Source organism: Pollicipes pollicipes, unplaced genomic scaffold, assembly GCF_011947565.3.
Source record: "Pollicipes pollicipes isolate AB1234 unplaced genomic scaffold, Ppol_2.1 Scaffold_4002;HRSCAF=4701_pilon_pilon_pilon, whole genome shotgun sequence".
Classification (NCBI taxonomy): domain Eukaryota; kingdom Metazoa; phylum Arthropoda; class Thecostraca; order Pollicipedomorpha; family Pollicipedidae; genus Pollicipes; species Pollicipes pollicipes.
This window is the reverse complement of record NW_023596420.1, coordinates 15,664,412-15,685,658: the sequence shown is the minus strand read 5'-3', so window position 1 is coordinate 15,685,658 and position 21,247 is coordinate 15,664,412. Positions and strand designations below refer to the sequence as shown.

Below are 21,247 nucleotides of genomic sequence, written 5' to 3'. Positions count from 1 at the left end.
CCCTATCACTACACGTGAGCTCCTTCTTGTCCCGACCGCTCCATCCACATTACCCGCGCTCCCGTATCCGGCCCTATCGCTACTCCTCATCCCCGTTTTATCGGGGTCACCGTGCCCCCTCGCCCACGTCCCCGGGTTGATCGGATCCTGGTGGCTGAGGGGCGCGTCGTGCGGGTCAGTCACGGCGCGTCCCAACACTCCACTTTGGCCAGGATATCCGGAGGCGTGGGGGGCTCGTGGGGCCCCACACGGGTCTAGTGGCTTGTCGCTCACGCTGCGGCTGGGTGCTCCGTGCGTTTATCCGCTTGGGACGCCTGGCCGTGCGCAGCGGCTTAAGGGGTCAAGGGGCGGCGGCGCTGAACCACGGTCAGGACGGGGAGGGGTCTCCCCGGTTACACCTGGCCGTGTGGGAGGCGTCGTTCGCCCCGTATAGCACCGGTGTAGCCCTGGCGGAACCACCACCCCCTGGGTGAGTGGGCCGTCCCCCACCTGGTCTCCGAGGTGGGTGGGGAGCCTCGGTGCCGAATGTTACAACATTACGCGCACGGTAACTATAAACTCAAAAAACACCCGCACCCCGAAAGGGGGGCGGACTGAGGCTACAGGCGGTAGTGCGTCAGCGCCTACACCTCGGATCTTGATTTTCCGAAGCGCCGAGAAGCCGTCGTCGTCCCGTTCGCCCTTTCAAAGGCGAAATGGGTGTGATCGGTTTGGAAAGGTGCTCCGATGCGATAAGCTCAAGGACGGTGGGATCGAGGTTGAGTTCCAGAACGGAGAGGAGGCCGAACGGGCCAGGACCTCGAATAGGTTTGTGTACTGTGTACGGGATGCCGAGGGGAAAAAGGACGTGTCAGTGGCGATGGCTGTGGAGGTCCACAGGACAAAGAACTCGTCAAAGGGTATCATGAACTGTTTTGACCTGAGAGATGTCAGTGATGAGGAGATAGTCGACGGTCTCGCTGAGTTCGGGGTAGCAGATGCTCGCCGCATATAGGTGCGCAGAGGTGCGGAGCTGGTCCCCACGAACAACATTGTGCTGACTTTGAGTCGTCCTGACATACCATCTGAAGTAAGGGTGGGCTATGTGAAGGTAAAGGTGCGCCTTTTTATTCCGAATCCCATGAGATGTTTTAAGTGTCAAATGTTTGGACATACAAAGGATTTCCACCGCCACCAGCCAGCATGTGGCAAGTGTGCTTCTCCGGAGCACCCGAGCGATCAGTGCACTGCAGCGAACCCATGGTGTGTGAACTGTGGGAAAAACCAGAAACCTCGCTCCACTTTCGATCGCGCATGCCCGGCGTACGCCAGAGAGAAGGAGATCATCGCACTAAAAACCACGAAGAACATCTCATTTCGGGAAGCAAGGGATTTATATGAACTGAGCCACCCTAAGACATCATATGCCACAGCGGCCAAGGCTCCTGTCCCACCTGAGGTCTCCTTAGACCAGATGACTGGAACGCAGTTCATTAAACTGCTTAAATCGTTCGGGCTGTCGGTTGTACCGGCGTCTCAGGTGCACGCCACAGCATCGGCAACACTGTCGTCCCCCGTCTCGTTGGCACCCTGTGCCCCCTCTGAGGCACAGACCAGCGCGCCAGTTGTTACCTCGCCGCCTCACCCCACTCCAGCCGAAAGCAGTGAGTGGACCGTGGTCCGCCGGGGCCGAACCTCCCGGTCTTCGCCAGTAAGCGCGCGATCACCGGCTTCACAGCCGTCCCTAGGAGCATCACGTCCTACAACCCTGAGTGAGACGATGGGACGAAAACTGGACAACCTTGAGCGCCATGAGGCGGAGAGACGGGCGCGCGAGGCAAAGCGTGCACGCCTTCAGGAGCAGGAGAGGGCGAAGGCAGCCAGTCGGCTGCCGGGTGCGGGCCCCGGGCCTGCTCCCACGGGGGAGGTAGTCCCACCTCCCCGAAAGCGTGTGGAAGCTCCCTCAGGCCCCTCCGACTCGCGGAGAGACCCGTCTATGGGTCCTCCACCACCACCACCGCCTAGGACCACGGCGTCGCCGGCGCCGGCTCAGTTTAGGACGGGGCGACCGGAAAAGCGTGGACCGCCGGGGCCGATTTCGCCAACAGATGGCGGTAGTCTCCGGATCCGATCCAGGATCCGCCCGATCTCTTTGGGCTCTGAAGACAGAACCAACAACCATGGGCCAGGCTGCTGAGTTCTTTTAAAACCTTACAGTGCTTTTAAAGCCTCTTCAGTGCAGTCAGTTTTACAGTGGAACTGCAGAGGTGTAAGGTCAGGCACCCAGGACTTGCAGACAGTTTTAAGCGCGCACTGCCCGGTAGCCGTGTGTCTCCAGGAGACCAAGTTGGCGCCTGATGCGGCCTTCAGCCTGAAAGGGTACACTACCTTCCGCACTGACATGCCAGCAGACACCGCTGCTCACGGTGGCGTTCTTTTGGCTGTACACCAAAGCGTACCTACACGGCGTCTGGTATCGAGAACAGACTTGCAGGCTGTCGCAGCAACGGTGAATTTCAACCGCCGCACCATAGCTGTCTGCTCTCTCTACTTGCCACCTGGGGTTTCATTTCCATCTGGAGGACTACGAGAGTTAGTCTCAACTTTCTCCCCCTCTACTCGTTTTAGGCGATTTTAATGCACATCACACTGTGTGGGGGTGTGCTTCCACGAACACTCGCGGGAGGCTATGTGAGGCTCTCATGCGTGACGAAGGTTTGTGCGTTTTAAATACAGGATCAAGAACGCATTTTGCATTGCCATCAGGACAATCGTCGGTGCTAGACCTGAGCATTTGTAGTCCGCTGTTGTTACCACACTTCACCTGGGATGCTTCAGAGGACCCCCTTGGAAGTGACCATTTTCCGGTCTGGGTTCGGTACCGTGGCGGTACTGTCCCTGGTACTCGACCTCAGCGTTGGAATTTCAAGAAGGCGGACTGGAGTGGATTTGAGACCCGTTTGGACGAAACCTTTTCTAAAGATTTCGACTCTGCAACTCCGACGACGGAGGAGTTTACGTCTCTCGTATTGCATGCGGCGAAAGGAGGCATTCCGCGCACCTCCGGATGCCCTCGTCGCACTCCTGTACCTTGGTGGAGCGACGAGTGTCGCGACGATATTCGTGCACGTTGGAGAGCTTTTAGGGCTTTTGACCGGCATAGCAACACATTAAACCTTTTGGCTTTCAGGCAACCACGCGCGGCCGCACGCCGCACTATACGAGAGGCGAAACGTGCATCATGGCGCAGCTACGTCAATTCACTGAATCGCCACACGCCGACGTCACATGTATGGGGCCGCATTAAACGAATCGCTGGACTGCATCCACCAGTTTTCCTTCCCGTACTGCGAGTGGGAAGTCAAGACATCACTCACCCAAGTGATGTGGCAGAAGCCATTGGGGAAGCCCTGTCAGACCGTTGCCGAAATGGCACCTGCGATCCACGGTTTTTGCGGCACAGGGCACGATGTGAAACTTCGCAGGTTGATTTTTATACAGATGACGTTCTGACGTACAACAAACATTTCACTATGATGGAGCTTTAAGCGGCCATTTGCTCGCTGCGTAGTGTAGCGGAGGGGGCCCGACCTCATCCACAATGATATGATACGTCATTTTCCTCCCCGTGTACTACGAGCGTTGCTGGCACTTTCAACTGCATGTGGGAGTCAGGTAACTTCCCGCCAATCTGGTGAGAGGCCATAGTAGTGCCTATTTTAAAAGCCGGGAAAAGTGGGACGAACGCTGTTGACTACCGCCCGATTGCCCTCACATCTTCGCTTTGTAATTTCATGGAAAGAATGGTGAATGTGCGGCTCTCGTGGACTTAAGAACGTCAAAACTTTTTCACGAATGCTCAGTGCGGATTCCGTAAGAACAGGAGCACGCTTGACCACATCTTAACTCTTGATACCGCAGTGCGAGCCGGATATAGTAGCAAGTGTCATACCGGCGCCATCTTCTTTGACATAGAAAAAGCTTATGACACCACATGGAGACATGGAATTTTGATGAAATTACTTGATTGTGGCATCCGCGGCCACATGGGAAAGTTTTTACAAAACTTTTTGACTGACAGATTCTTTCGGGTGCGTGTTAGTTCTCATCGCTCCGACAGGTATCCGCAGGGCAATGGTGTGCCTCAGGGCAGCGTATTAAGTGTCATTCTTTCCGCAGTAATGATAAACGACATAGGGGACACGCTTCCACATGGGATTAGCCGTTCTCTGTTTGTAGACGACTTCGCTATTTGGTGTAGCTCATTGACCACTCGCATGATGGAGCGACAGCTGCAGCTGGCTGTCACAGGTCTGGAGAAGTGGAGTGTGCTCAACGGTTTCCGGTTTTCCGCATCGAAGACAACTGTAGTCCATTTCTGTCGTCGTCGCGGTCACTGTCCTGATATGGAAATCAGGCTGTATGGGCAACGCGTCGCCGATGGCAGTACCGTGAAATTTCTCGGTACACGATTTGACCGACGCCTAACATACCGTGAGCACATAAGAAATCTCCGCGACAAATGTTTAAAATCTCTCAACATCATATCAGCATCTCATCAGCAACATATGGTGCTGATCGGAGGGCACTCGTACTCCTATACCGCTCCCTGATTCGTTCAAAACTTGACTACGGTTGTTTTATCTATGACGGTTCGTCAGACCTGATCAAACGACTTTAAACACGGCGCATCACGCTGCACTCCGTATCGCCACAGGAGCCTTTCAAACACCGCCCATAGATAGTCTTCTGGTGGAGGCTCACGAGCCCCTACTAGCATTGCGAAGGCAGATGCTGGGATTGCGCTACACGTGCAAGCTGGCGCAGTTCCTAGATCATCCCACCTACAAAGCAGTGTTTTCGAGTAGCTTACGAAGGCTTTTTCTACGTCAACGGTCTCCACAAACTTCCCCTTTTGTGTACGAATGAGAGAACTTCTAGACGCGAGCGGCCTGAACCTACGGCGTGTCATCAGACCTAAACTCATGAAGACTGCTCCCTGGGAGCTAGCATCGCCAAGGGTGGATAATTCGTTATCAAACATGAAAAAGCAACGCGTTCTCATGACGGAACTTAAAGGGGCAGCCTTAGAACACATAGCTTCTTTTGATGGGTGCATGACGACTTATACGGATGGTTCAAAGACGGACGCAGGTGTAGGGCGCGCTTTTGTGTGTGGATCCACAACACGGTCATTCACACTGCCTGCACACGCGTCGGTCTTCACCTCCGAGCTTATATCCATCAGCAAAGCTCTCTGTTTTATTGAAGTGGACGATAGCAATCTGCATTTGATTCTTTCCGACTCCCTGAGCAGTCTCCTGGCTGTTGGCGGCTTCTCCCCGTCGAATCCACTGGTCCAGAACATTCAATGGCGTCTTAGATCACTGGATCGAGCAGGAAAAACGGTCGTTCTATGCTGGATCCCAGGTCACGTGGGGATATGCGGAAATGATCTTGCTGACGCGGCAGCAAAGCGCGCTACGACAGGGACTAGAATTTTTATAACACCACTACCAGCTCAAGACATGTACCCCGCAGTATCGTTGTTTATGCAGAAGCGATGGCAGTTCCACTGGAACTCGCTGAGCGCCAACAAGCTGCAGTCGGTGAAACCCCGTATTGGACTATGGCAATCGTGCTTTCGGGACAATCGGGTGGAAGAAGTTGCCCTTTGCCGGTTACGCATAGGTCACACATACGTTACGCACCGTCATCTGCTATTGGCTGGCGACAGACCACGCTGCAGTCGATGCTCTGACACACTGGCCGTGCATCACGTACTGGTCGCTTGCCGCCACCTCACTGCAACGAGAGCGCAGTTTTTCGGACACTACGTACAGAGTCGCACGCTATGTGACTTTTTAGAGGATTCTTCGAACGCCGTCGAGTTTGGTAAAGTGCTCCAGTTTCTTCGCGCTATAGATTTCCCAGTAATCTGTTCATCATGATGCTAGGGCTGATCATCAAGGCCTTAGAGGGTGACCTGATTGATGCACTTCTCTGATTGACGGCTCTGCATAAATTGATAGTTATGGGCGCTGCATGTACTTCAGCAGTCGATGCGCCCTAAAACCCCAAATCATCATCATTATCATCCGTGGGCGATGTGTCACACGCTTTTTGTTGTCGGTGGGATTCTTGATGTTATGGCCGGTGAGTAGACGCCACCAGCAGCGGGTCAAGTCAACCATATCTCGTTTATCTGCGATTTGCAGCTGATGCGCCAGTCGAAGGCAGCGTGTTAGAAATGGCAAAAGAAAGGAAACGGCACATAAAGGAAAACGTTTTCCGATTTTAGTTCTCTTCTCCTCGCGTTGCCCAGTGCACAGCACATGCTGTTATGGTACCGCAGAATATCAACCATTTTCCCAACCACGTCAAGCCTATGTTTTCGCGAATGTATGAGACCAACAAATTTTGAGTTTCGCAATCCGTGGCCTCACTCAAACATTTTGATGCAATGAAAATGTTCGAGCACTGCCTTGCTGCAGCCCTTGTTCACTATTGATGGCGTGCCGATAGCCTGTCGTTTTCTGGCTGCTGTCTGTCTCCCTGGGTTGACGCTGTTCCTGAGGAGTGGTCGCACGGTTAGCCTGGCCCGCTGCTGGACCTCACGGATCAGGCCCCATCTCCCGTTGGTGGGAGCGTTGTCAGCAGCAGCCAGTCTCGTCCTCTAGCTGGGAACCGATTGTGGGCCGCGCTCCATGGGCACGATGGTGTTTTCACATCGCGTCGGGTTCCATTTTGCTAACCTGTCGTTCGATGATAATTTGAATCTCAGCCTGGGCGCCCGTCCGTCTGTATATGCGGCTGGGGGCTTCGCACGGCGCGTGCCATTCTCGGAGAATTGTGCGCAGATTCGCACGGCTTGTCGCCGGCGCGCTTTCGCGAGCTTTGCCAGCTTCCCTTATCAGATGTGTTCTGGGACGCCTGCTCGTCGCGGGAGGCGTCTTGAGGTCCGCTCTGCTTGCTGGTGCCAGTGCGACACGTGCGATGGGCTGGCTATCGTCCCGCCGCAGCGGCTTCAAACAAATCGCGACATATGCATGACTCACGTTTATTCCGAAATGGAATACAAATATTTACAATAGTACAAAACACGATATAAATCTGGATGCTTCGATGATTTGAAATCGCGTTCTGTCACAACGCTTGTGAATGTGAACACCTGGAAATTCACCCAGGTGCCTGTTGAGCTTGCCCGGAGTCATACAGCGCACACAATCACCCGCCGGTAGCTGTGGCCCTCGTTGAGCACCATTTGTGCTCGCGTACGCGGCGACTTCACCATCGACCGGAGTATCCGTCACCACCGGTCACTCTGCACAGCCCCCTGCCTACGTCTACCGCCGTCCGGCTCTGACTGCTGGCGCGGGTGCTCAGGATGCGCCATAAATGCAGAAAGTGAGACGTTAGGCAGAAGCGGACCTCTTTCCCGCTAGCGTGCGGATGAAAAGAATAAAAGCAGCGACACTAAGATATGTGGGCATGGCAAGTAAAGCAGACCCAACGTTGCGAATTGCAGTCATCTTTCACACACTGGAGTGGAGACATTCGACGAGACAGAGTAAGCAGACCGACAACTGAATAAATACGTGGCGGCCAGTGCCGACATCTCACGGGGTGATAACCGTAGTATAAAACTAAAGATTGCGTGCGCGTGTCGGCTGGTTGCCAGCCAAGTTCCTTTCGGCCGTAGCCATAAGTCACGAAGTACGAAAATCCAGCTCGTGTTGCTATTGGCACTGGACCCGCGGCGGGGCTCTGCCGCCTGTTGCGGGGTTCGGCAGCACTTGTTAGTGTCGCTTCCCAGACGCCTGAAACTAATACGAAAATCTACTTTGCTTGTTTCAAAATACTGCTAGGCATTAAATAGCTTGAATTATAGCTTTGTGATTTCCGTGACCGCCCGTAGAGGCCGACCAGTCTCCCGTTGGGCAGGTCCGTCGCGCCTCGCCCTACGCCAACGAATTTGAGCACGCTGTGTGACGATGGTGCACCCCGGGAGGCACCGAAGGGGCAGTGTTGCCTGGAATGGGCCTGTCACGGTCACCGTTCCACGCGCCGCCCTACACCGACCCACCACCTTCGACCGGCCAGTCCCGGACTCCACCCGGGGCCCTGCCCGCGCCCATTTGTACTTTGCTTTGACAGACGGGCTCGCCCGCGTGAGTCCCCTTGAGCAGCGCCGCCGGTGCTGCCGCCTGCCGGCCGGCCAGGTACTCGCAATATCACAGAGGCGGCGCCAGGCGGCGGACGGCGCGACGCTAGAGTGCCAGCAGGGAGGCGACAGCGTCGGTCGACTCGTCGCGCCGCTCGTTCGGCACCGAGCGCAGCACGTCCTCGGCCGACAGCGGCGGCAGCGCCCAGCCGGGCGGCACCCCGTCTGCTGCCAGTAGCTCCAGCTCCGGTTGGCTGCCTAGGCTCAGCACTGAGCCCCAGTTAATTTCGTCCGACGCCGGCCCTGCCGTCAACGCCGGCGGCGGCGGCGGCAACGGCGGCGGAGGCGGCGGTGACTGTGGCGGTGGCGACGGCGGGGGCGGCGGGTCCAGCGTCAGCGGGCCGCTGTCGAAGTGGTGCGGGTTGAACGCGGCCGCCAGGCTCAGCCCCTCCTGCTCCAGCTCGCGCTCGATGTGGCGCATCGTGTTGAACAGCAGCACCGACTTGCGCAGCAGCGGATCCATCATGCGCCGGTGTCGGCTGAGCTTCACCATGGTGGCGTGCAGAGCCGTGAAGCGCTGGTACCGGTAGAACTGCGAGCGCTCGCGGCGCGGCGGCACCGCACCCAGCTGGATGTAGCTCTTACCGTCGCACTCGACCGTCTGGTTCTGCGGCCGCTGGAAGCCGCCGTCCGGGTACCAGCCGCCGAACGCGGGCCCGGCGCGGCCCAGCTCGCACGCCGGGCTGTAGGCCGGCTCGGCGTCCGGCGCGAACGCCGTCCGCTTGTCCGACAGCAGGCATGACGCCAGGATGCTGCCCTGGTAGCCGCGCTCCGGCTCCTCGTCCTCATCCTCCTCGTCCGACTCGTCGTCGCTGGCGTCGGACGAGGAGTCGTGCGGCGAGGGCGGCGGCGTCTCCTCGGTCCACTCGGCCGGACGCGGTCGCTTGCTGCCCGGGTCGGCCGACTCCGGTGGACGCTTCAGGCCCGACTCCGGTGCCTCCGACACCACGTGACCCATGACGTCAACCTGCCGGCGTAGAAGCCTGTCAGTGGCGGAAACGCGGAGCGGCTCGGGCTGTGGCAGACCATGGCACGCAAAAAAAAATCGATTCGCAAGATTCGCATAATCAGGAGACTCATCGTTGCACGCCGGTCGAAATATCGCATATCGTTCATACCATATGCATTACCACATTCAAACCTAACTATTAATAACCATGCTCATAACTGGATGGCATTCAAAAAAGTTTCTAGCGCACGTGCCAACGACATGATTATTTCAAAATCCACATTTGAACACTGATAGAAATCCCTTCGGCCCAGTTAGCAGCGCATTGTCACAGCCGCTCTAGTAAGTACCTCAACAGCTGTTTTGCACCGCGGCCGAGGGAGCGGCCTCTCATTTGCTTCAAACGCCGTGACTCGTCACGGTGGGCCTGCCGTCGCGCCCAAGTCACATGCATCCGACCGTCACATCACAAATCGCCCCGCCACCCAGCGGACGGAGCCGAGGTCGTGGTGCGATACATCGCCGCTAGGTGGCCGCCAGCGGAGCAGCGCACCGCCGCGCTCGGCTGGCGTGTCCCACTAACGTGGCCGGGGCTGGCGCGTGGAGGCCACCGCATCGACTGGGCCGTAGAAAGCGGCCTCACCGTCGGCTGGCGCGGGACCTCGCGCAGTGGCGCGCGAGTGAGTCGAGGCCGCCCCGTCGGAGCGCCTGGGACCAGCGCACGTACCCCCCCCCCCCCCCCGCCACGACGGCGCGCCAGGAGCCGTGGGCACCGGGGTATCCAATGGAGTCCAATGTGACGATACCGAACAGCACCGCATGTCTGCGGTCCTGTTCATCTAATGAGGACCTTGCTCGGTGTGTACTGACGCTGTCCTGGTGAGATTACGAGCCTGCAGCACTAGCAAGAGCGTTGGCGGCATAAGACGAGGTGAACCAACACCTGCAGTGCTTACCGCCTGCCGCGATGAAGGGATGCGGCATGCGCAGGGACGTGTGACATGCAGAACGCTGAACGTGGGAGGCAGCGATACTTATTTGGGAGTCAGGATTACTTGCGAAGGCAGAGTTCGGTTGCGACCGCGAAAAAGAACATCGGGGGAGTGCAGACGTTATCACGACCGCGTTATCTGTGGACATTACGCAGGAGGTAAGCTGGCATGGAACGGGCTACTGGGCTAATTAAAAGCGCACCCAAATCTGCAGCTGAGCATAAACACAGCCGCTGGCCGGGCCCACTCCCCACGCGCGCCCTACCGGGAGCGTTGCCGCCCAGCAGAAGCGGATTTTGGCGGGAAACTCTCGGTCCACGTCGGTGCGGACTGGAAACTCCTGCAACCGCGCCAAAACCGGCTTTGCCAGGTAAAAATGACTGGCAGTCTGCGGACCAGACGTTGCAGCCCTTGTCGATGTGGCTGCGAGATGCACGAGCTTGCAGCGGTCGCACAAGCGCCGAGGACTGGCCGCTTGCTCGCCGCAGCCGGCGTCTCCAAGTAGCCCCCCCCCCCCCCCATCCCCTCTCGAGCCGAACTGGCGGAGGGACGCGCCAGCCAGGCTGGCTGCGCAGTCGTGGTGTTCACCAGCCCCTTTAAATACGGCGTCTGCCGAGTGTTTGATGGCAGCGATGTGGTTAGCCGTCAGCGCGGCCAGAGCGATGTGGTTAGCCGTCAGCGCGGCCAGAGCGATGTGGTTAGCCGTCAGCGCGGCCAGAGCGATGTGGTTAGCCGTCAGCGCGGCCAGAGCGATGTGGTTAGCCGTCAGCGCGGCCAGAGCGATGTGGTTAGCCGTCAGCGCGGCCAGAGCGATGTGGTTAGCCGTCAGCGCGGCCAGAGCGATGTGGTTAGCCGTCAGCGCGGCCAGACAGCAGTGCAGTCTCTCCCGAGAGTGGTGCCTTGCATACCCCGGCCAGCGCTCGGACGTGTCCGCTCACGGGAGTTCCCGACACGCTGCATACCCTGTTGTCACGGTCTTGCATCAGAAGGCTTGCGGAAGCCATGGAACTTATGGTGGTCCATTTGCGTGCACAGAGCGTGAAAATCAGTTATTTGTACTCAACCCCTAAGGGCTCCACGTTGCAGATGGGAAATCTGGGGGGGGGGGGGGGGCAGATGCTGCTGCTCCTCCGCAGTACGCAAGGTAAAAGTTTCACCATGAATGACAGAGGACGGAAGCACGCAGGCTCCAGCCACGCCAGCGATTGCAGCGAGGAGCTGATTTAAGCTGATCCACGTGAGCGTCTCTGGTCAGCACACAGCACTACAATGTCACCAATGAACACCGACTTAACGTGCCCAATGGACTTAACTTCCAGCTGCTTATTGGTGTACTTTACACATTACAGCTGATTTGTGAAGACCAGCAACGCTATTACTTTCAGTTCGAAGGTTTTCATCCAGCGCACGTTTTTGGTTTGCTGCCAACCATGCGAAACACTGGCTGGGTTTACCACATTCTGTGCAGCCACGGAATGGGCAGCGAAAACGCGCGTTGAAGGGTCTCCACCAAAAAACGTAAAATAAATCAGGATAATGTACTACTAAATATAGTAACACTGTGCACTAAAATTGGTCGTACACTGCATGTGTTACAATGATTTTTGGACGCACCCACTTCGCTGGACTTTTTCCTTTCACAAACGTGCAATATTTTATTAGAGTTGATATATCGTTCCTTATGTCTGTCTTCTGGTAGGCGGTCAGTTGCAAGTTGTTGCATGAACCTGCAAACTGTGCAACTCTGCCTGCCTCGAACACAGCGGCACGACGCCGGTTGCCAGATCTGGACTCGGGACAGGTTTCCGCGCTGCCAAATTCTAGGCCGACCGGTCCGTGCAGCGGCGCAGTCGGCGGCACAAAGGCGGGCGGCCCACCAGCGCCATCTCTGGGCGGCGCGGCACACTAGGCTCTGACGGCCAGCAGGCGGTTTGCAGGCGGGCGAGAGGCCGAGCGGCAGCGGCGGCGACGAGGCCGCCGCTGACCTCGCCTCCACCGCGCCGAGGCTGGCGCCCTCGGGCGTGTGCGGACTGCGGCCGTACCCGCCAGACCCGAGCACGCCAGCGCCGTAGCCGACCCGACCCGATCCGGCCCGGTAGTGACCGTACTCGGCGTAGCGGCCCGGTAGGGACCGACAGCGACATCTACGCGTGCGGGCCGACCGGTCCGGCGCCGCTCGCCGGCCGCAGGCGCACCGGAAATGGCAGCGGCAGCGCGGCTGGCGGCTGTCGCGTCGTAGTCGGCGCCGCGTCCCAGTCAAGCCCGGCGCGCTGCGCCCGACAGCCGCTGGTTTCGAGAAGAGACGGGATTTTGATGTCACTGTACTGGCGGCCGGGAAAAAACACGTACCAGTGCCGCCGGAACGGGCCAGGCCCGGCAATGCAGGGACTTTGCACGTGCCAAAAGATGCGCGCCGGATGGTGGGATGTCGATACCTGACCTCGCACCATTCCTGACCCCTGTCCGCCGCAATGCCTGTACGCAGCCATCTATGTGACGGTGCGGTGCTCGATCAGGTTTTAAAGACACTGGGCGCCAGGGGTCCGACTGCCGCGCAGCGACCGGGCCCGCCCCGACGCCCGAGTGCGCATGGAACTGGCTGATTTCCCTGGCGATTCGCTGCCGCTCGCCGTTGCTGCCCGACTGTAGCAGTGGGGGCTGTAGCTGTGGGATCGACTTGTCAATGGCAGTTCCTATGCAGGTCGTCTAATTTGACATTGGGACCGAACTGCCTCCTTGCGTTTTCGCCACGAATGATCTGACTGGCTCGTCGGCCGGCCCAATTAACATGCTAAATGCGTTTGGCCCGTCACTCACTGCTAGTATATATGTGTGTGTGTATATATGTATATATATATATATATATATATATATATATGTATATATATACTGCGTAAGACAGTGGCAAAGGAACGGTAGAAGCACTTCCAATTGTAGTGAGTTCAGGCAAAATACCTCTGATTCACAACCCTTGCCCGTTTGACCCTACGCCGCAATAATTATGCAACGCTTTGTTATTAGCGCTGGCTACGTGCATGGCGAATACGATGATTATGGCAGCTTTGAACAAGTATGTCTATAGCCCATCGCTAAGGACTGACCAAAGCATGACTGCCTAGGAGAAACCGCAAACGGCACACAGATCATGATGACTGGGGCTTAACGGCGTGCCGACCGCCGAGGGTATTTTGCGCTCATAGCAGGGTTAATATAATGTGTGGGTGTGTATACCTAATATTTTGTTGGACTTTTTATATTATTTCATGTTCTAATTAATTATTTTCTTCTAATTGTATAGATCTATGTAAAATATACATATATGCATATGGCTTGGTTGGTGATGTCTAACTATACGTACAGTGCAGTGGGTTTACGCTTATATGTACCCACATTCGTCTGCGCTAAAAACTGCAAAGGATGCATGCATAGTTGTTGAAGGACCGGGCCTATCAAAAGGATTGCCCGACTTTATTTTTTCCAGGAACACGTCAAGAATGTCCTACTAAACACATAACAAATCTTCCACAAAAGAAACATGATTACTCTCGCGCTTTGCTTTTTGCCGCACCGCTGTGGAGCTAAAACGTCGCCAGAATCAGAGCATCATACTACTAACCGCCTTTCACGGGGCCCATGTTAAGGTTAAAACTCTGCAGGACTACCGCAGCGTTAAGAGAGAGCTCCCCGGCAAACGAGTGATGCTCAATGAATCAGGATGTCACACTGACACTTTTTACGCCCAGCCCCCTAAGCTTGGTGGTCGGGAGAGAACCAACACCAGCATTGCATCATGTGAGCGACGTGTGTGTGGCCCATAGATGACCGCCGAATGTGGAAAAGATGACCGACATTGGAGCCTCGGACAAAAAAAAAACGCAAATTATGCGAAGTGGATGTTCGGCATTTCGGCATCATCAAACCTCTGAGTAAAACTATGAATTCAGCGAAAAACAACTTTCCGTACAATCACACCACATATATCACTTATCCAGCTTTGTCCTCGAGTTTAAATGCGGTGATAGCGCCTTGGCACATGTTAGCTGTCTTTAGCAAAATTTCGATTCGTTTCGGAGCGTAGCTTCCTCTGAATGAAAGACCCACTGGCGGATCACGGGGCACCAGCTCCCAGTCGTGCCCGCCCGGCCGGCGGCCATGTCGGTGTGACCCCGGGTCGCGTTCATCACCGCCCGGCCACGCTCATAGTTTGCAAACCGCCCGCCGTAACAGCTGACATTCCTTTCAGCTGATCTTCTTTCCCAAATTTCCCTTCGCCTTTATTTCATCGGTGCGCGCCCCGCCGCACTCACCGGCGCTGGAAAGCTGCCAAACCCAAGCCCACTCCCGCCGCTGGCGCGTAAGGCTCACAATCGCCTGCCGTGCTGCCCTGGCAACGCCGCAAAACAAAAAGCGTCGGCCTTATCGACTGCGGGAATAAACGTAGGAGGCCCGCGTCCCGGTTGCTTCGATCGGCCGCTAAGGGCGAGAATCGAGCGGCGGCCGGCGGCGGAACGGCTGTGGTGGCGCGCGGCGCCGGCCGGGCGGACAGAGGCGGTTGGACCGGGCGGCGGGGGGAGCGGCCGGCGGCCGGCCGGCGGACGCCGGCCGCTCCGCCGCTGCCGCCCGTCCGCACGCCCGCTGAACCGACCGGCGGTGGCCGTCGCGAGGGTGCGCGGCTTGTGACGGGCGTTCTGAAGGTTTTTAGGGGCTGGAGAAGATTTGGTACAAAGTTGCCTTTGCTACGTTAAATGGGATTCGATTCCTCACCGCTGAGCCATGGAGATCGCATATGCATAAAACAAGCACCTGTGGTGCACATATGCTCCACTTGTCTTGTTCTTCGTTGACGGGTTTGGAAATCCAGAGAAGAATATTCAGTGAATTAAATGCAAAGAAGGTCTTGCATACTCCATTGTTTGGAATTCTCCTAGGCAAAGTCTTGTTACGTTGCGACGGTTTTTATCTACAATGTATTGGCATTATTTAACATCGGTCTTATGGGAGCACGCTGCAGTAATATCTCCATAATGGTCATAAGTCACGTTCGCTTACGTTTAGACACGGCGGCACGTAGGTGGAGCATACACGTTACCGTAGTTACGCTGTTCTGAGTTTCTTAAGAATGAAGAGCTGACGTTTGCAATCGTAATTGTCCGATTATTAAAAGAAAACAAGATTGTTTAAGTTTTGGAGCAGTCCCCCCCCCCCCCCCAACGCACGGCGACTGTGTGCTTTAGTCATGACAATACGCTACCCACAGCTGGGATCATCGGGGTTTGAGATTTTACGCTCAGGCAGATTAGGATATTTTGTGTCGTGCTCATAGGATATGGCAACACAGCGGATACTACAGACTCAGTCTCCGAACCCCAGCAACCACGAATGTGCGGTTACGCCCTGGTGTGTGGACATCGAACGTGGGAGAGCGTATAGAAAATCCCTCCTCAAACCGGACAACTTCCAATGCTCCGCCATATGCCCGCTTGGTTTGGTACACAAATCCCCGGTTTGGACGAAGTTGTGTAAGTCTGAATAACGCTTACGTTCAATTTTTCCATTGATGGAGGGAGTGGGGGGCAGTGCCATAACGGCAGACATTTTGCAAAAGTATATCGATTCGAAGCGGGTTCTAAAATCAACCTATGCTGAAGCTTCAACCGAATGTAGCACAGGACTTGGATCAGTACAGGTATCTCACGTAGATATCTACAAATACTAATTTTGAGCATAGCAGGGCGCAAAAACCTGTTTCGAATTGACGAGCAGTCGGTTCACAGCCCAATTATGAAGCAGTCTCAATGCTCAATCGCAAGCGGATATAATATTGGCGTCTCGCACCCCTGAAGCGGATCCCCACTCGTCCGTCCCGTCCGTCCCGTCCCTTCCCGCCTGTCACTGCTGGGCGCCGGCGAGCCGACTGCCTTCTGCTGCAGCTGCGGCCCACGCTCCCCCAGCGCGTCCTGTCCCCCCCCCCCCTTCCAACGGCGGCCCCCTCTGAACGCGCCCCTTGTTTTCGCCGCTGGGGCCGGGCGGCAGGCGGCGGCAGGCGCTGGTGAAAGGAGGGTCGGCCGCCGGGGCCGCGGCCGGCGTCCCGAGCCCCAACGCCGCCCGCGCTCGGACGCCCGAGCCTCGGCCGGCCGCGGCCGGCCCCGGGTCCAAGGTTGCCAGCGCCAGCCGCCAACTCTCACCTCCCGCCGGCTGGCCAGCGCGCGGGCCGCTGCGCCGCTCAGACAAAATGACCCAGAATGGGATAGCCGCAACGGGCCTCAACTGTCCGGAGCCTGGCCGCACGAGGACGAGGACATTCGGCTTGAACAAGCAGCAATGGAATATTCCAGGTTGCCGGGTGGTCCTGCAGCGCGTTCGCTGCACGTCTAGATTTTTCCATGGAGGAGACGAGCCGCCGCGGCTCCGGCGCTCCAGCGTGCGGCGCCCCGCGCGCTGCGAGGCTGCCGTCCCGAGGACAGATGTCCCGCCCATCGAGCCGGGCAGGGGTCGGCGCACCGCCCGACGTACCGCGCTCCCAGTAGCAGACGGCGCATCGAGTTTTTAGTTCGCGCCGCCGCCGCCACGGATCGGTGGCGCTAGCGCGCCCGATATTGGCACAAAAACGCGCGTCAGAGGCCGGCGCACACTGCCAGCCCGGCTGGATACGAAAGTTTCATGCATGGCGCACAGATGTCACTACGGCGCCGTTGCCATAACGACGATAGTGCGCCCTGTTCAAAGGTTGGCAGGGCCATGAGCTGAGGCGGCCCAGGGCCAAACGACGAGGATGAGTGACGACTGAACGCCGACAGTCGTCAATGTACCACCCGCCACGTTATCCAACTGTCAGAAGGCCGAATTTGCAATTCGTGAGTGTGGCTCTGAAGAGCTGGTCACCTGCCGGAGCTTGCTCACATTTCTATCCAAAGCCGTGATAAATGAGGCTCACCTTGGGTATGTTCTAAGTGATCAAACGAGACTAAGGTCAAGCAGAAATCGAGTTATACGAAGTCAACTGGGCCCGCTGAACGCATACTCCACAGACGTAGACGGCATCCTGCCGACGTACTCGGGATGGATATACCAGAGCATGGCGGTTTGTGCTGGATCCGAAGAAATCCGCCCGCAGGCTGAATGGCAGAAACACAACAGCGCAGGGCGTTGTTTTATAATCTGCAAAGATGTTTGAATAGGCTGTTGGGCATTCCATCCCAACAGATCGCGTTTGTCCGCGAAACTCACAGTACAAGTGAATGTGCACCTACTCAGCTGATGGATCAAATCGCTTCATCACTGATACTTTATCGTCCCTGGTTAACATAAGGCATGTTGCTTCCAATGCTGCGCCTGCGTGGCATTAATGGCTTCTGTATCCAAATCATCATATGCGCAAATTTTGAGGTGATCGATCACCGCTATGACTGGTGGGTACAGTGACATGCTAGCTATAACAACAGCAGATGTTACCAATGTCAATCAATTGCTTGAACCAAAATTTACCCGAGGCAATTACTGATTAAGTCCCAGTATACGACCTGATCCCAATTCGGGTATTGGACGAAATACAGTGTGTATCGAAAGTCAGGTATTCTTTCGTTGCGTACAAGATGTTTCCGATGCAAACTTACGGTTTTTGCTCTATTTCAATTTTTGACAAATTGGCAGAGTAATTTGGTCTTATTTATATTACATGTAGAAACATAGGCATGTATTATAAAAGGATACATTTCAGCTCCTGATCCTAATGCAGGTCGTCCAATTCTGATTGGTCTGATCCATCCGGTATGACTCATCAGTTTAATATTGGTAAATAAGGACAAGGGTCCCAATATTGCATTTCTCGGAGAGAAATCCCTGGTTTCCTTTCTTCAAAAAGCCTCCGGCAAAGACAGCAAGGCCTCTGAGCCAGTGTATCAGAGACCACAGACCCCCGGGGCCCGTGTCTCAGAGACAGCAGACCCCCGGGGCCCGTGTCTCAGAGACAGCAGACCCCTGGGGCCCGTGTCTCAGAGACAGCAGACCCCTGGGGCCCGTGTCTCAGAGACAGCAGACCCCTGGGGCCCGTGTCTCAGAGACAGCAGACCCCTGGGGCCCGTGTCTCAGAGACAGCAGACCCCTGGGGCCCGTGTCTCAGAGACAGCAGACCCCTGGGGCCCGTGTCTCAGAGACAGCAGACCCCTGGGGCCCGTGTCTCAGAGACAGCAGACCCCTGGGGCCCGTGTCTCAGCAGGAGTGCTGGAGATTCAGGAGGGTTGTGGGCCGGACCCTTCCTCGACCAAAAAATAAACCAGACTTACGACGCATGGCATGCATACTGGACTCAAAAAACACTCTGTAATCCGATGCATTTCCAGAGGTCTACAACAACGCTTAGCAGAGGTGGCAGGCCTCTGCCTCCCGGGTCTCACAGACGGCAGATCCATGCATCTCTTATTCCTTGTAAACGGTGGACTATCGGCGCCCGTTTGTCGAGAATGTCGAGAATTGTCGTGCGATATATGCATATAATATATTTGTGTGTATGTGTATATATATATATATATATATATATATATCATGTCAGGTTAATTAAACTGTTTTCAACGAGTCGATAGTTTCTTAACATGCACAAACACTGCTCACATTTAAGATAGCGTTTACAAAAGCTAGTAGTTTGAAAGTAGCAGCTCTTAAAAATAGATGCAAATACGAAAGGAATACCAGCGTTTATTAAAGTATTAAATCATAAAGCAAGTTTTACTGCTTGCGATGCAGTCATTACCTCAAAGTTTTCAACATTATCAGGCTATCAATATCATTACATGTGACTAGTAACAGACGAGAAATCCATTGAAACAGTGAGATTAGAAAAAAATAACTGATGACCTACTACTGACTGATGACTTAATCTTGATTAATTCTCTGAACATATATGATGGATGCACTGTAAGGATAGGCCTCAGGATAGACCGTGCGGCCGCAATGAATAAAATCCACAGGTCTTTCCCCGTTCGGTGCATATGCGAGGACAGTTCTCCCGGTCATACACCTGAACTCTTTTCTTGCCTTTCCATACCATCCTCGCCCATTGATCAGCTCGACCACCAAAGGTCACGCATACCGTCCTTCGCAAATGGTTGCCCCGTTGCAAGCATTGCGATCACGAGCGAGCAAAGGCTGTATTGCCGCAATTTTTCATATAGCATTCCCTTCAACTCCCCCTGCAGCGCGTGTTCTCAGGAAGAGCCGACGATCGGGCGAGAGGACCGGCAGCGGTCCGTCAGCGCCACCTATAAGCCGGTCAATCCGCTGCCGTCTCCGTTGCAGTGTCGTCCACGTGACGGTGCTCGGCCGACGACGCGTGCTCGACCGCCTCCCGCGAGTAGCCCGCGGCCGCGCCCGGCCTGTCGGGCTCACCAGCGGCCAGACGCGTAAGCGGGCTTCAGTGTAATGAAACTGTAGTGGACATTCTGTGGCTCCTTGGCACGTGACGCCACACGAGATTTTGATTTAGTGACTTCCGCACACGTACATGCGAACCACTTGCATTAGTGGCTGGGCGCACGCTTCACCATGGTTGTCCACGTGAGCAGCGCGGCGGCACGTGCAAACCTATACAGAACACCGTGTCAACTAAAGGCCCCGATGACACGCATTAAAAATACAACGGAAGCTCAGTGGTGTGGCTGCAGTGCATGATGTTGCGCGGTCACTGTCGATGCTCACAGAAACCTCTGTTAATGCATTTAAGAACATAACCATCAGAGCATTTGAAAACTTGTTGAACGGCATTCATTCTTGATCCATATGTCCGTTAACCCACTCTAAAATCTCGTTATTCCCTTATTCGTCATTATTCCCTGGTAGGCGGCTGCTCGCCGTGTGGGAGAACCTACCCACTAGAGTTTATGCCCACCGGGGTGAAGCGTTCGTTATGCAACTTTCGGAATTATTTCCGCACTAGCCGCCTTTCAATGAGTCACGGATCCACCTCCATAATGGCAAGAGGTGCGTGGGATCGGCGATGGCTTTATCGAGGCGTCCCCACAAACACGTGTGGAAGGCAGGTGTTGGCGAGGCGGCTCGCCGAGAACGAAAACAAGCCAGAGTCGAAGCATTCGGCCCGACACTTGTCTCCGGGACACGCACGTGTGGCGCTGCAGGGCCTCGGTCGACACACAGCGCTCACTCGTCGACGTCGACGCACGTTCCGTTCACCACGCAGCGCCGGCGCTACAGAATAATGTAAGTAACGACGAAACCATGCCACCCGAAGCCCTCCGCCAACACCGCTGGCCCACAACGCCTCTCCCCTGCACGCAGCCTCACCTCAAACTCAGCCATCGCTGCAGAGCAGGGCATGGTGGGCGACCAGAAGCAGTGACCACATTCTTGTCTGCACGCGCTAGGGGCGGGCGCGGCCTCCACCGGCCACCACGTACCTCGGTATGTCCTGGCCCGGCCCCGCTGTCCGGCGCGTCACCGGCGCCGGCGCAGGGGCGGCACCAGCGTGCCCACCGGCCGCCCCCGGCCCGCCCCCCCCCCCCCCCCTCCCGCCTAACCGCAGGCCCGCTGCATAGTCTGACCGGAGCTTCGAAGCCAGCTGGCAGGGAAAGGATAAGTTGGTGGGAACGGTATCGGCGAATCAGTGCACTGGTGTCAAAGTCTGCTTGGAAGGGAGCTCCCGCCGGAGTCGCTTCTGCGCCGACCTGCGCATGCGCAGTGTGGGCGTCGGGTGGCTGGTGACTGCGGCGGTGGGAGCGCTGGCTGGCGGCCGGCCGCTGACGCACCGGTGGGGCGTGGGCGGACCTGGGAGCGGTGCCCCACCCGAGCCCCGCCCCTTCCCAGGCCGCCAGGGCAGCCTGTTGGGTATGTCCGAAGACATATCGAAACCCTCTCGGATCGGCCACGTGGGCTATGTGCCGAGCATTGCTTGGTGCGTCGACGCTGGACCGCCATCCAAGTGATCGCCTTTCACGGACTTTTTTCTCTTACTCGATATCTAAGTAGCATTGGCGATTTTTACGCATCTATTACCCAACATGCACTCACTGGTGGCACTACGTGTTTGGCACTCACCGAGTTTTTAAATCAGATGGTAATGAGACGCAAAAAACAGTGTCGCATCAGTGTAATTGA

The 21,247-nt window shown here is 56.1% G+C and overlaps 1 protein-coding gene across 1 annotated transcript; it reads right to left on the bottom strand.

The window, feature by feature from the left end:
- Positions 1-7,023: 7,023 nt before the first annotated feature.
- LOC119093672 (formin-like protein 3) lies at positions 7,024-20,540 on the bottom strand. Its single transcript, XM_037216670.1, has 2 exons — positions 20,438-20,540; positions 7,024-9,170 (listed from the first exon to the last, which is right to left on the bottom strand). Exons 1-2 carry the CDS (start codon positions 20,468-20,470, stop codon positions 8,250-8,252), a joined length of 954 nt encoding a protein of 317 aa, XP_037072565.1. The 5' UTR covers positions 20,471-20,540; the 3' UTR covers positions 7,024-8,249.
- Between the last annotated feature and the right edge of the window lie 707 nt (positions 20,541-21,247).